The sequence below is a fragment of the Gymnoscopelus microlampas genome (assembly GCF_963454915.1).
Source record: "Gymnoscopelus microlampas genome assembly, chromosome: 19".
NCBI classification, from domain to species: Eukaryota; Metazoa; Chordata; class Actinopteri; order Myctophiformes; family Myctophidae; genus Gymnoscopelus; species Gymnoscopelus microlampas.
In genome coordinates this window covers 34,280,515-34,296,232 of record NC_139956.1, presented here as the reverse complement: position 1 = coordinate 34,296,232, position 15,718 = coordinate 34,280,515, and the positions used below count along the sequence as shown (strand labels likewise).

Here is a 15,718-nt window from a genome sequence, read left to right as displayed (position 1 = left end):
TCCATGAATTCAAGTCTCCATGGCGTGACTAATAGATAGAAAAAAAGTTATTATTTTTTTGGGTGAACTATCCCTTTAAGAATTGACGAAGGGAGGTAAGCTCCGCCTACTTCCTGAAACAACATCAGCTGTAGTGACCTTATTTATTCTAGGTAGTGACGGGGACGCGCACTGGCCTTTCCCAATTCCCACCACGTATGTGAGAGAGGCGCGTGCGTCACAGACAGTGGTGGAAAAAGTACTCAAATGTCTTACTTAAGTAAAAGTATAAATACTGCTAGAAACAAGTAAAGTATAGGTTACAAGTAAAAGTCCGGTAATTCAAACTTACTTGAGTAAAAGTTTTATTGGCATCAAAATATACTTTAAAGTACCGAAAGCATTTCACAAGTTTTCAAATACATCAAATGTATAAAAAGCTTTTGAAAATAGCAGATCTACAAGCTCACAACGCGTCATTAGATTGTAGATCTGCTATTTTCAAACAGCCAATGTGAAGTGATAAATGTATGTTTTGTAATAATAATCACAATCAAAAAGTAAGTAGCTAAAGTTTTCAAATAATTGTTGTGGAGTAAAAAAAGTACAATATTTGTCTCTTAGTAGAGTAAAATGACTGCAAAAAGGGAAATGCTCCAGTAAAGCAAAAGGATACCTCAAAAGTGTACTTAAAGTACAGTACTTGAGTACATGTACTTAGCAACTACTTTACACCACTAGTCACAAAAGGGGGCGTTGCCAAGTTACGTTATCCGGTGGGAAAGGCCATTTAAGGCTCGTTTGCGTCGGGGACGCGCCCGTCGCGCAGGCAACCAGTTGAACCAAAGGGCAGTAAATCATTCCGATGTAGGACAGTGATATATTAATCCAAAAGACGGTAATCAGTAACCAATAAGCTCTGGTCCGTCGTAATCTATCTATCTATCGGGTAGCAGCGTTTCACTAACAGTAGGACCTGGATTTCTTTGCCTCGGTAAAAGGTGAGCAATGTTCACTGTTCAGTAGACGTATTTATGATTCTGACGTTTTCAATCTACGAGAGTTGTAGGGTTCACGCCCCATTGACACAGGGACTTTCAGCACTATGCCCCGTAGACACTCCAATTTGGAGTGTCTACGGGGCATAGTGTTACCAATAATACTAATTAAGGCTCTGTTCCATTTAGTGTGGCATAGTGGTTGTCTTATTTTCAAGGACCTCCATAGCTCTGAGAGTGTACAAATGGAACCAAATGGACCCGTAAGGGTCCATTTGGTTCCATTTGTACACTTTCAGAGTTACACACCCACCATAAGGGGCCATTTGGGAACCAAAATGGAGTGTTTCTAGTGAGCCAACATGCACAATATCAGCACCCTGACCAGAATGGAACAGAGCCTTCATTAGTATCATTGGTAACACCTGGGAAGGAAGTAAGGAAGGGGCCCAATTTGTTTCCAATATGGCTGCTGTGCATAAAGCCTATTGAACTCACAGAATTGACGTTGAGTCAATAAATCTAATAAACCGGATGTCATGTCAAGCGGGTAATCATAAATAAATACAAACAATACACAAGGAATGCCTTCTGCAAACGCAATACATAAAAAAAGAAAAGAAAATGATGAAAGACTACATTTCCCATGAACACGGCTGCTGTAGGGACAGTGATTTCAGACCCGGAGGTAGTAGTTCTTAAGACTTTTAAGGCAGAATTAATTCCATTTTCGCCAGAAACAGGCTGTACCAACTATGAATGGATATCATAAACAATGCAGAGCCTTCCCCCTGACAGAAATGCCGGGGTGGTGTGTTTATTTTTGGAACACAGTTCTTATATGACGTGATCTTAGATTCCCCTATGGGGATTTGAACCATAGACAGTAAAAAGAATGGACAAAGCCACACCATTGGTTTCTACAGACCGCAAATGAAGCCGATTGTTCAGGAATTTCAAATCCGCCATCTTTCTATATGGCTTCATATCGCGTCATATCCTGCGCAATGCAACCAGACCAATATTGGTTGGGTAGCTTGTCAATCAAGAGCGGGGCGGGGAATGAATGCTATTGGTTTTGTAGCTTGTCAATCAAATCATCCCGCCTCTCCTAGAGCATACCCTACTTTATCGTCCATTTTATAATAATTTACCAAAACGCATCATCATGATGATTAAAAGAAGCATGATTGTAATGACGGATGAATAGATTCGGGGGATGAATAGATTTGGGGGATGAATAGATTCGGGGCTGTTTTTTAATTATTATTCTTATATTTTGTTTCTAGATCCGAAGCTATTCATGATACATCAGGCCCCAGGCCTAATGACGCCCATCCTACAGTTTTCCATCAGAGTGTGAAGAACAGAGTTGTAGCAGACCATCATGTTGAAACCAGTGATCAACTTACACAGAATAGGTATGTGTTGTTCTACTATTACAATACATTACTCAATAGGATGTCATATTGTTGAGAAAATTGCTTCTGTAAGACAACGGTTAACTGTTGTGTGCGATTTCATACTAGAACTCGATCAGTGAGACAGACAGACAGACAGACAGACAGAATATTCCATGTATATGCATGCTAATATGAAGCTAGTTAACCCATTTAGACCGGGAAAGAACCTTTGTCATTTTTAGATTTCTTTGGCTATTCAAAAGTCACACCCTGTGTCAAGGAAGCGGTGCCTTTGGGGCGGGCCTTAGCTCATTTCAGTTTGTCCCTATTGGTGGTCTGAGTCCACTTACCAAATTTGTACTTGGTAGCATGCTGCAAACTGGAATGATGGCTGTTTAAAGCCCAGCCAATGGGCAGACAGAGGGGACGGGGCTTAAGTAATGACAGTTAGTCCCTATTGCTGGCTTTAGTCCATGTACAAAATTTGTACTCCATAGCATGCTGCGAACTTGAGTTATGGCTGTTTGAAGGCCAGCCAATGGGAAGACAGAGGGGGCGGGGCTTCAGCAATTCATGCTGGTCCCTATTGGTGGTCTAAGTCCACATACCAAATGTGGACTTGGTGGCATGCTGCAAACTGGAGTTATAGCTGTTTAAAATCCCGTGCTCATACGGGCGCTGGGGGTCCCTGGACCCCTCTTTGATAACTTCATCAATTCATGCTCGTGCCTATTGGTGGTCTAAGTCCACATACCAAATGTGGACTTGGTGGCATGCTGCAAACTGGAGTTATAGCTGTTTAAAATCCTGTGCTCATCCCGTGCTCATACGGGCGCTGGGGGTCCCTGGACCCCTCTTTGATAACGTCATCAATTCATGCTCGTCCCTATTGGTGGTCTAAGTCCACATACCAAATTTGGACTTGGTGGCATGCTGCAAACTGAAGTTATAGCTGTTTGCTTCTTTGCCGTGCTCATCCCGTGCTCACACAAACGGACGGACGGACGGACCCGCAGACAGAGTCAAACGTAGAGCGGTTGGCACCGCTAAAAAGTTTTCAAAAATAGCCGATCAAATCTTTGCTTCTGGGGGATTCTACAAATGTATCAGTGGTGCTCAAACGTTGTCATGTCAAGGACCACTCAAAAAAATTATATTTATTTGGCTGCGGACCCCCATCTCAAAATGTGTTGTTCCAGGGACCCCTCCCAGAAGCAAAGATTTTAGTAAAAAATGGTACACAAATGTATGCACACATTTTCAAGATTATTCGTGCTACCAGCTTGTAGATCTGCTATTTTTGAATCGTGCCCAAAGTATAAAATAATGGTTAAAGTGGTTACACAGATGCGTTCTAATGGGTTGAATGATGAATATTATGTATCTTTAATATAATGGGTTGATTAAACTTTATTAAGGGGTTTAATGCAATATTGGAATGACATGAAAAGACCTGGGCATTGTTTAAATATTATTATTTTTTGTTGTTTGTTTGTAGACCCGGTGCTAATCATGAAGCATTTAACATCCAGCAACAACAGCCATCCTACAGTTTTCCATCAGAGTGTGAAGAACAGAGTTGTAGCAGTGATGCAGACCACCATGTTGAAACCAGTGATCAAGTTACACAGAATAGGTATGTACTGTTTTATTATGTTTATTATAAACATTTAGTCTAATGGGTATATACTGTTTATTATGTTCATTGTAAACATTTAGTCTAATAGGCATGTATTATTTTACTATGTTCAATTAAATTCAATTTTATTAACCCATTTATACCTGTTGTAACCTATTCGTTGTTATACCTTTCAATCCGGGAGCCACCTCTGTGTCTCATTAGTTGGTGCTATACTGTACATAGAGCAACATAATTTTGTATTCATCTTTCAAGTAAGAATTTGAACGTTTTCAGAAAACTTAGGTTAGGTTTTAGAAGTTGTTTTTAGAATCGGCCTCAGGTCTAAATAATAAAGTGTCAAATCATTATTTCTCAAGACACTTTACATGTAGAGTAGACATGTTTGTATTAAGCGACTTTGGGCTTCTTTTTCTGTAAAGTTGCTTGTAAATGTTGGGCTTTTTTTGGGCTTGTTTCTAAAGTGTAGTTGCTTATTTGGGCTTGCTTCCACATTTTTGAATTATTATTTAAACCAGTGGTTCTCTTGTCAAATACTTTCATGTCATGGACCCCCAAATTGATATGTATTTGTCCCTATCTTCCATCTGAAAATCTCACAAAATACATATTTTTTCAAGATGCATATACTGTAGGTTTTAAGTGCTCACTTTTTTTTAATAGTCACTTTTCATAGACCTGGTTTTTCTCTCGCAAAATCTGGAAACACTGATCATACACTTCAGGGTCTAATTCAGCCTTAGCTGCAGCAGGAATGTAGCCTACATTGTATTTGCCGTACTATTTATGCCAGCATAAGCCATGGCCAATGCAGGGCTAACAGTACTGTAGCCTATACCTAACTTTATATTTCTACCTCCTAACAATGACTAATCTCTCAAGAACAGATTCTGCTCTCCGCTTGAATCTGTCGGGGGGGGGGGGGGGGTTCGTCATAACATGTACGCACTGGCCTACAAGTGGGTGTGCCTTCAGGAAAGATATTCACATTTTAACTTGCTCTTTCATCATAGAAACAAGTGGGCTTATAACCAAAACGATCCATGTTCTCTGGGAGAAGTGGTGTTAGTGTTCCGTGTAGAAATATTGTTAGTGGGAATGAAAACATAAGCGCACCACCGGAAGTGGAGCGCTGAGGGCAGACCAAAAACCCCGGTTTCGTTGCGCACGGTGCTCCATTTAGCTCCCCCCAGAGCCAAGTGAAAGAGTAAAAAAACAGCAGGCGCTGTTTTTCCTTTTTATTTGGCGATGGGTTCCCAGATTGAACAATGACAGACAAGCAGACAGTGCATAATAAAAAACTAAACACAACAAATGTCTCCATTCGGAAATCAGATTGGGTTACTTTTAGAATGATTATCATATCATACAATTATTTGCATAATGAACATTTGCTTTAGGCCTATATTAATGTGTCTATTTGTAGCTAGTTGTAGTAGTTATAGAAAATACATATTTACATATGATATGGAATAGGCAGCAGAAGTTATTTTTTTTTGCTTGTTTATTTTAGGGGGAAATAAGGGATTTTTCCTTATTATGGGATCAATACTTGATGAATGTCCTGGGCCAGTGGTTACAATGGTTGGGCCAGTGATTTTGGACATTTCCCTTAATGTTAGGGATGTTAACAATTAATCTATCGATTAACTACCGTTAAGAATTTATTTGATTAAAATTATCGATTTTCAATCAATTGAAAAAATATATTTTTGAAAAAAAATATATATATTTTTGTTTAAGTATTTTATTTTGGGGGCTAGTGAAAGTTACAGGTATGGTGTGTGTGATATCAAATGTTGATTTACCATAATCACAGTAATCCTTAATCATATTCCATCCTATTCAAGGGCTTTTGGAGAGAAATGAGACTCCATAGAGCACTGCAGAGGGGAGGTGTGTGTGTGTGTGTGTGTGTGTGTGTGTGTGTGTGTCTGTGTACAGCTGATGCTCGTTCATGTTATATACATCAAGGCAATTATGTTTCTGCACTCATTTTCGGTTTCGGACAAGAATTTTCCTTTTGGTCCTAGACAACGCTGCTTATCAATTAATCTGTTAATCGATTGATAAGGTTATCAATTAATGAATTCATCGATAATTTGCACCCCTGACCTGACCCATAGGTTAAGTATGTGACACATCACCGACACAAACAGACCCATAGCCTTCACAGATCTAAAAGGCACTTCCGCATACTGTACGTCACATACTATTACTTGGACACATGAACAGTGAGGATTTCACTGCATGCGTTGTGTGAGCGAGATGCCTTAGAGTAGACACTGAAAGCGAGTTGTTGCCCTCACAAAGTTTACAATGGAAAGCAATGTTTTTATCTTTTGACTGACGCAATCTCAGAATTATGACAATACCTCCAAGTGTTTAAAGTGTGCCTTTACGCGCTGTGCTTTGTTTTGAGCCACACACACACGCACGCACACATGCAGGCTGGGCTGTATGTGATTGGCCTCTTTTCTTGTCCAGGACTTAGTTGGACTCTAGCTATCATGGCCTGCCGCTCCTTTGCAACCTCTTGATGGATGTGCTCAACACAGCTTCTGTCAACCAGCTGTGCTGACTCTGCACATGGACCCTTCAGGTTGGGATACTCTGTGGAAGCATTGTTCCACATAGAGGCCAAACAGGGCCTGGACTGCCCTCCTCATGTGCTTCCCTTGTAGGATATGCCTAGTTGTGGTATATATACCTCCCTCGTTCCTAGCTTCATTAAGCCCACTATCTTCTATGGTGTTGCTGGTAGCCCTTAAGGTGACTCTCCACCAAACAGACTACTTCAGACTACAACAGACTGCAACAGAGTTGGCAAAAGTTGGCATTTCGTTCAGCACAAGCAGTCGGCTGATCCGCACATTGTTGTGCAAATGCCATCACTGGCCTACCAGATCTTGCCAGTGTTGCCAGGTCTGCTTATTGTAAGCGACTTTGGGCTTGTTTTTCTGTAAAGTCGCTTGTAAATATTTATAATTGCAGGTTGCTTTTGTTTGGGCTTTTTGAAAATACCTGATTTAATAGGGCTCAGGTGGTGAAACTGGTCGCTTCTTTTGGGCTTGTTTTCATAGACCTTTCATAGACCTGCTCGCTTGTTTCACTCGCACCAAAACAAAACACACATAGCATTTTTAGCACTAGTCTAGTCGGGACCGACCAAGCAAGTTCGGTTTCTCATCGGCGGGTCGATGGAGGTCCCGACCCGACGGAATGACGCTATCCGCCAACAATTTGTCGGCAGCAGACGCTTTCCAATGCTGAGCCTTTAGTGCTGTCATCACAGTATGCATTTTCACCCATAGTCTCAGGTCTCATGACCAAGCTCATCATAGTCTTCCGGTCATTGACTGCCCATGACTATGCAGTTGGTCTGTTGTGTCAAGAGTGTTTGCCATTCATGAGCTAGTGCTGCAATCAAAGACCTCTGTCAAAAGCTTCTCAGGTGCCAGGATTGAGTTACAAGCTGACCAGGTATGTATATTGTGATGCTTAACCCTGGTTGCAGCTGCAGGATGTGGTCAAGCTTGGACTGTTGTTGCCTCTGATCTTTCAGAGGGCAACTGGTCATTTCCAGAAGTAGTGTCCATAACTGGACATTTAACTCAGTAGGCTGTGATGGAGGTCTGACCTCTAAGCCCTCAAAGACATCTTGCTGGGAACCCAAGCGCTTGGCAGGTCATCTGCTGGCATGGTGACCATGACCTGGACATCCTCAGCTTCAGTTGTGTGCATGATGAAACTTGAAAGTAATAGTGTCTTGTGCTTAGTAGGGTTTGATTTCTTCAAGGCTTGTTCCAGGTTCAAAGTCAGCACATTTTCCACAAATCAAACGATGCTAATAAGGAAAGGTTGCACGACAAGAGATGAATTTATGGACATCCGAACAGACCTGGACTGTAAGATTGAATATATATTGATCCTTCTCAATACACTGGTTTCAGCCTCATTATTACATCATTTATGCAAATTATGCTTAATTACAAAAGGTGACATAATTAGTTAGGACAAGATAGGAATATCTGGACATGTTAACGGACTCAGAGTTGCTCTTTGACTCTCATATGAGAGTCAAAGAGCATCTTTCTACGTTGACATAACTTTCATAATGTATGCACATTATGCAAAGTGAGAAATGTGGCATGATTGCACCATGGTAACAAGATGAATTTCTAGACATCACCAACATAGACTTAGACTCTTATATCACCTTTCTAAGTTAACTAGAAGGAAAGGTAAATACACCAACATAATGAGATTCTAAGAGGGTTTCCAAGTTACACCGCTTACAAGGAAATGGGGTTGCACATTCATGTTCGGGGCACGGGTGCAAGCTATATTCAACAGCCAATAACTGAAGAACAGAGGGTCGCGGTGACATGCTTTCCCCCCCCGATGGGAGCAGTGACACTCCTCCGTCTTTTGCGACACTCTGTGTGTCGATCGTCCTGGAGAGAAATATTGAAAGGTTAGTAAAAATGCTCAAAAACGCTGGCACTGGCTGCACACTACCAGAAAAAACTCTGGCAGTGAATGAGTTAATTCTCATTCTACGACAGGATCTCATGGGAAAAGTGCTTGGAACCCGGCAAGAATTGACAGCAGCATACGTCAAAGATTCCATTATGCAAATGTTCACACTTTTTGGCAGAAGTGAACAACTGAGCCTATTACGTATCTCCCCCACTATAGTGTCTGTTGCAGTTGACTTGTACATCCTGAATTAATGTGAATTAAATTCTGCAATTCCAGATCAGTCTATGGAGTCCAGACTGCAGGTGAAGATGAAGAGCAATTCTCCAGCCAGGACTGTTTCTATTAAACGGAAGAAACCTGGAGACCTCAGTAAGTTTATTTACTTCATTCTGTTGTCCCTCATCTTTCACTTATAATGTAAAACTGGAGAATAATATTGATGGTTATTTTGTCTCTCTCCTAAAAAAAAAAGTCTGGGATGCAGAGACATTTCTATATTTCAAAGTAAAACTGACTTTTGTTGTGATGAAGGCTCTGAATTGAAAGGCTGATTTAATGTGTAAAGTTGGCTTTTTAATGTGTAAGGTCTGTTTTTCTTTATTTTTATTTTATTTTTTATCTCAGATACCTCTCCTGCCCTGTCCTCAGTTAAACCAAGACAATATTGCTGTGACCAGTGTGGACAACACTTCACTTCATGGTATTATCTGAAAGTACACCAGCAAATTCACACAGATCAGAAACCTTACAGTTGTGAACAATGCGGCAAAATCTTCACAAAAAAATCTAGCCTGGTAATACACGAGAGAATTCACACTGGAGTGAGGCCATTCGGCTGTGAACTTTGTGGGAAGGGTTTTACTAATTCTGGAGGCTTGAAAATACATATGATTAACCATACTGGAGAGAAGCCTTACTGCTGTGACCAGTGTGGGAAAAGGTTTGGTGCAAAGTCTAGATTAGAAATGCACCAGACAATCCATGTTGGAGAGAGGCCTTACTACTGTGACCAATGTGGGAAAAATTTCCCTAGACTGTATCATCTCATAATACACCAGCGAGTGCACACCGGAGAGAAACCTTACTGCTGTGGCGAATGTGGTGAAAGCTTCACACAAGGCTCTACACTCAAAATACACCAGAGAAGGCACACTGGCGAGAAGCCTTTCTGCTGTGACCAATGTGGTAAAAGCTTCAGACAAACGTCTAACCTTAGTACACACAAGAGAAGCCACACTGGGGAGAAACATTACAGCTGTGACCAATGTGGGAAAAAGTTCAGTGACAATCGTTGTTTAAAACAGCATCATAAAACTCACACTGGAGAGAAGCCTTACTGCTGTGTCACGTGTTGGAGACCGTTCAGTACGGCGTCTCATCTCAAAGTACACCAGAGAGTCCACACTGGAGAGAAGCCTTATCACTGTGACCAGTGTGGGAAAAGCTACCAATCACGGTATGGGCTCAAAATACACCAAAGAAGTCACACGGGAGAGAAGCCTTACTGCTGTGACCATTGTGGGGCAAGGTTCAGTGTATTGGCTGTTTTCAAATTACACAAAGCAATTCACAGTGGAGAGAAGCCCTACCGGTGTGACCAGTGTGGGAAAACGTTTGCTCGTAAGGATTGTCTAAAATCACATCAGAAAGTTCACACTGGAGAGAAGACTCACGGCTGCGACCAGTGTGGGAAATGGTTTGCTGTAAAGAAGGCTCTCAAAACACACTATATAATTCACACTGGAGAGAAGCCTCACTGCTGTGAACAGTGTGGGAAAAAATTCACTGCACGGTCTACTCTCAAACAACACGAGAAAACTCACACCGGAGTGAAACCTTACTGCTGTGAGATGTGTGGGAAAGTGTTCCGCAGATCGCATCAGCTCGCATATCACAAGATGTCTCACACTGGACTGAAGCCATCATTCAGCTGTAACCAGTGTGAGAAAAGCTTCACTCAATATTCTACTCACAAAAAACGCCAATGCATTCACACTGGAGAGAAGCCTTACAGCTGCGACCAGTGTGAGAAAAAGTTCACTGCGTTGTCTAATCTCAAAGTACACCAGAGAATTCACACTAGAGAGGAGCCTTATCAGCGCATCCATACTGGAGAGAAACCTGACTGCTGTGACCCACCCAGGACCATCTCTAGTACACAGGAGGAGATCTCCAGGACCTCAGTAAGTTTAATTGACCCTCATTTATCAACCTTGCACAGACCAAAAATGGGGTGTACGCTGATCTAACTGCAATTTAACATTCTATGGTCACTTCGACGTGTGCTTGCTGTAACCAACGCTCATATCTCACGTCAGGTCTCTAGGTCGTGTACTCGTTTTCATATTAGATATGCAGTGCGGTATTTTCTTGACAATCTGACAGGAATCTAAACGTACGCAGCAGCCACGTATGATTCACTTAAAAGGATGTTACAGAACACTTTCTGCCTTTTTTTGTAAAAAAAACATTACATTAATATTCATAATAAAAAAAGGCTTCATAAATGACTTAAAAAGACTAAAGTCAAAGGAAGTTTTAAATTTGTATTTAGGTCTTAAAAAATCACACCCAGTGTGAAGTGGGCGGTGTGTGGTCATCACAACATGACTCACTTTAAAAAAAGGATAAATTACTTTTTTTAAAGTCCATACTGCTATTCATAGGGCTGCACATGTGTCATGTGTTTCGATAGCCAATCACATTACAGTTAGTGGTGATGACACTAGCTGTAATGTGATTGGCTGACTTTGCAAAAGTATCGATTTGCATTAACAATGGAAGGGTTAGGGGTGTACAATGCGTTGTAGACTATTGGCCAATCACGGTGCAGGATTGGTCAGTGTCCAAAACTCACTTATAAAAATGCCATAAAATGCTTCCTGTTCTAATACAAAATTCGTAACTATGAGTGAATCTATTCAGGTGATAAATAGACTGGTCGTAGTTGGTTTCCTGGCATTCCTGGCACTTAATAAACTATGGATATTATGACTGCCCTGTTATGTATGTAAACATTAGGGCTATCTTGGCTTCGATACAAAATTGACCCAACATTTTTGTTATTTGTGTGTGTGTGTGTGTGTGTGTGTGTGTGTGTGTGTGTGTGTGTGTGTGTGTGTGTGTGTGTGTGTGTGTGTGTGTGTGTGTGTGTGTGTGTGTGTGTTGTTATCGATAAATTGGTTTTAAACGTAAGTCTGAGGGTTATTAAAACAAAAGTTTAGATTTTTTTTAGTGGCCTGAAAAGGTTGAGAACCGCTGCTGTAGAGAGAGGTAGCCACTCCCAGTAGGGGTGGGTTAAATTAATCGATACGCCAATAATCGTATCGTATTCCTTGACGATAATCGTATCGATACAGAGGCTACCATATCAATACGGCAGGAAATGCTGTGTTAGACACGGCTTTAAAAAAAACAAAACATCAGCATCAGTTTCTGCTCGACAGTGACGATATACATGAAAAAAAAACTTCAATCTATTAAATGTATCCATCAAAACATTATTTATTATTTAAATGTTATCAACTAAGTTTTTCAAATTCATTTTGGATTTTGGAAACTGGAAATTTTCTGACAATATACTGGTCAAAACATCAGCAATCGGTGTTCTAGGTTGTTGGCAATACCCAGCCCTAACTCCCAGGCACATTCACCTTGGCTCTGAGTATAATATTAACATCACTGTAAATATTGTGCAGGAATGCCCTGCATCGTAATTTGTTCATAATTTAGTTGGATATATAGTATGTGTACCATGGACACAGGGATGGTTGGTTTAATGCCTCCTCTCTTTAAAAAAAAACATCCTTCAGAGACGCAGGACCCGGACCGTTAAACCATGACAACCAAGTTAAGTGGTCTAAAACCATGATTGTCATGATTTTGTTTTTGTCTTTCCCTCTCTCTTTACAGAGCAGCAAGGTCCGGAGCGGAAGCGCATTAGAAAGGAGCCTACCAACACCCAGAATGGTATGGGGATGCCAGGGATCCGGGCCGGGAATCACCCTCTCTCCGAGCGGCAGCAGGTGGCCTTGCTCATGAAAATGACAGCTGAAGAGTCCGTCAACAGTCCAGGTTGGTGCTCGTAATGGAGGCCACCTCTCCATTATCTCCATTGCCTTGTACAGTTTTAGTTATTTATATTGTATTGTGTAGCTGCTCTTTTGTATTTGATTATTGTATTCCTCCTATCTGAATCGCTCTGAGACGGAGAATCGTCTTTAGAAGGACTGTGGTCATCACGTCTAGATTTAGAGATTTTTTTGAAAACAGGTTAAAGGGCAAGACCACTTTGGTAGAGATTTGGGTTGTGTAGTTACCTTGCCATGATGTAACTCCAAAGGTCAATTATTGAGGGGAAGCCAGATTTCTTCAGAGATCAATTGTTTAATGCAGGTCTAAAACATAGATATCAAACAAGACAGGTAAGCTCAGGGTATTTGGAACTTCCAAAGTCAGAAGTACTTTAAAAAACTGTTATTTATAGAGCCACCCAACAATGGAACTCATTATCCGTAAATATTAGACAAATTAAGAGCAAATATGTATTCAAAAAATCTATTAAACAGATATTAATGGGAGAGATCACACAATTAGAATGATCAATATGTTTTTGTACATGATGTTTAACCAATGTTTCTGTGTCTATATCATTGGCACTTTTAATGTAGCTTAGTTTTGGACTGACGAGTGTCAGTTGATGGTTGTATGTATATTGTATGTTGTTTTATGTTGTGATGTTTTATGTGGACCCCAGGAAGACTAGCGACCGCGGCAGCGGAAGCTAATGGGGATCCGAATAAAGAAAGAAAGAAAGAAAGAAAGGTGGACAAGAAATCAAAATGAATTGCTCCATTTATTAGAATTATTCCATTCTAATTGAAAATATGCTCCTCATTGACTTGCCAGACCCATTGTACGGTAAAACAGCTCTCAAAGTCACTCTTTTAGCACATAAACGAACGCAAACAAAGTTGATTCAGACAATATAGAACATCACCAAAACCCAGTACGTTTTTTTTTTTTTTATAAAAAATTATAACGTCCTGTTGATTTTGATTTTTATTATTAAAAAGAAAACCGCGGAGCCGAATCTTCAAATAGTAAAATCAGCAGGAAGTTGACATATATATATATATATATATATATATATATATATAAAAAAAAAAAACAGTACTCGGTTTGGTAATGTTTGTTTACATTTGTTTACGTGCTAAAAGAGTGACTTTGAGAGCTGTTTTACAATGCAAGTCAATGAGGAGCATATTTTGAATTATCAATTTCTAATCAATGGAGCAATTATTTTTGATTTCTTGTTCACCTTACATCATGGCAAGGTAACTACACAACCCAAACCTCTACCAAAATGGTCTTGCAGTTGACTGCCATGGACGAGTTGCCTCGTCAAATTCTGCCAGGGCTCACAGTGCCAACGACGAGTTTGGACACGTTTTTTTCTTCTTTTTTTCTCACACAGAACTAGGAGATAACGTGATCCAAATAAAATATTTACTTCTCCATTCACTCCCTGGTTAACTTATTACTTAAAAATCCTGTATTTTTTTCTTGTGATGTATTTTTGCCCAAACATGCTATTTTTAACGGCGTACAACAAGCGAACAGGAGGTCGCGATGACATTTTTTTCATCAGGGGATGAGAGATAAATATTCTGTGACTACTTGAAAAGGTAAGAAAATCAAAAAAATGCTGGCAGTCTGGGCCTTATTTAGTTGTACATACTCTGGCAGTTAAACAGTTAAATGGTCTAACTCCACAATCCATTACCACGTACTTCACATACTTTTTACATGTTTTCAGCCATTGATTTATAAAGTGTTTAGAAACAAATCATTGACTTTCCTTTTCAGGGTCCTTAACGTCGGACCCTGGTGTTAGATTCATGCATGTTAACATGTCCTGTCTTTGTCATCCAATGTGTTCTGTTAAACTCTCTCACAGGCTCCCTTAAGCAGCTCTGAGTCATCTGATGATTGATGTCCAACTACCAGGGTCCTCTGGACATCCAGGAGGAAGACTCTGTGTGATCCTTCTACTTACAATGACCATAGTTTGAGGTTGTATTCAGAGCTTCTGAGTTTGGAGTAAAACAAATGCAGTTGGTAGCGCTGTCGCGTCACAGCTAGAAGGGTCCTGGGTTCGATTCCAGCCGGGGCCGTTGTGGCCGCTGGGGGCGTGTTCTCTCCTCCGCGTCATCAGTGCCCATACCCTAGGTGGGGTTGGCGAAAGGGCCTTTCTGTGTGGAGTTTGCATGTTCCCCTCGTGTCCCCTAGGGTAGGTACCCTCACAAAAACATGCAGTAATCCTGGTCACTATACTGCCTCCCCCTGGTCAGCCGGGGCGCCTGATAGAGGGGAAAGGAACTGGTTGGAATAACATGTTCCTTCCACGTGCTACGTCCTACCGAGGAAACTCCCCCCTGTCAGGTGATAAGAAGCGGCCTGCTCACTCAGTGTTGAAGGAAGCATGAGCTCAGTTCGGGGCTCTCCCCAGGCTGGCAGTGGGAGAGTAGTGCCCAGGAATACGCCATTGGCACTGGGTGAAAAAATCGTAGGATCATCTTTTTTTTCTTTTTTTTATGCAGATTCATAAAAATGCCACACCTTTTTGACAGTTTCCATAGGCATTGTATGACTTTGTGACAGGTTCTCCGTTAATAATAATTTGATATATGAAATAACCTATTGATTGATGAATGAATTGTGAATTATGTAATCATTGTACGTTTCCTCCTATCGTATACACAGATGTATAATAAGTAATAGATTTTTGAGATTACTATAACGTGTACCTCTATTTGTTCCATGTCAATTGTATAAAAAAACGAATAAACAGACTTAAAAAAAAACTGATTAGAGATGTGTTTTCCTGTTTGATTATTGATTTATTAATTTAATTTCAGCTTTAGTGTGTGTGTGTGTGTGTGTGTGTGTGTGTGTGTGTGTGTGTGTGTGTGTGTGTGTGTGTGTGTGTGTGTGTGTGTGTGTGTGTGTGTGTGTGTGTGTGTGTGTGTGTGTGACTCCCACCCTGAATTACTGTCCCAGTGGCCTGCCCATGTCTTCTTTTCACCAAGTTTCAGATCAATGTGAGTCTTCTACAACCTTCAACGGACGCTGGTGTAAAGAACAGGACAGACAAAAAGAAAGAGCGACAGGGAAACATGTTGAGGATAGACAAAAAAAGAAGGTGTTTATTT

The 15,718-nt window shown here is 40.7% G+C and overlaps 1 protein-coding gene across 2 annotated transcripts in view; it reads left to right on the top strand.

The window, feature by feature from the left end:
- Positions 1 to 15,259, top strand: part of LOC311035428 (uncharacterized protein) — a 159,599-nt gene extending 144,340 nt beyond the window's left edge. The window contains exons 2-6 of one of the 2 annotated variants that reach the window (XM_084043614.1): positions 3,879 to 4,016; positions 8,781 to 8,873; positions 9,129 to 10,687; positions 12,417 to 12,578; positions 14,464 to 15,259. In XM_084043614.1, the coding sequence (XP_083899740.1) occupies positions 3,879 to 4,016; positions 8,781 to 8,873; positions 9,129 to 10,687; positions 12,417 to 12,545 (1,919 nt within the window). In that variant the 3' untranslated portion in view covers positions 12,546 to 12,578; positions 14,464 to 15,259. The remainder of the gene's footprint in view (positions 1 to 3,878; positions 4,017 to 8,780; positions 8,874 to 9,128; positions 10,688 to 12,416; positions 12,579 to 14,463) is intronic. The other variant, XM_084043611.1, reaches the window with a different exon arrangement.
- The last annotated feature ends 459 nt before the right edge of the window (positions 15,260 to 15,718 follow it).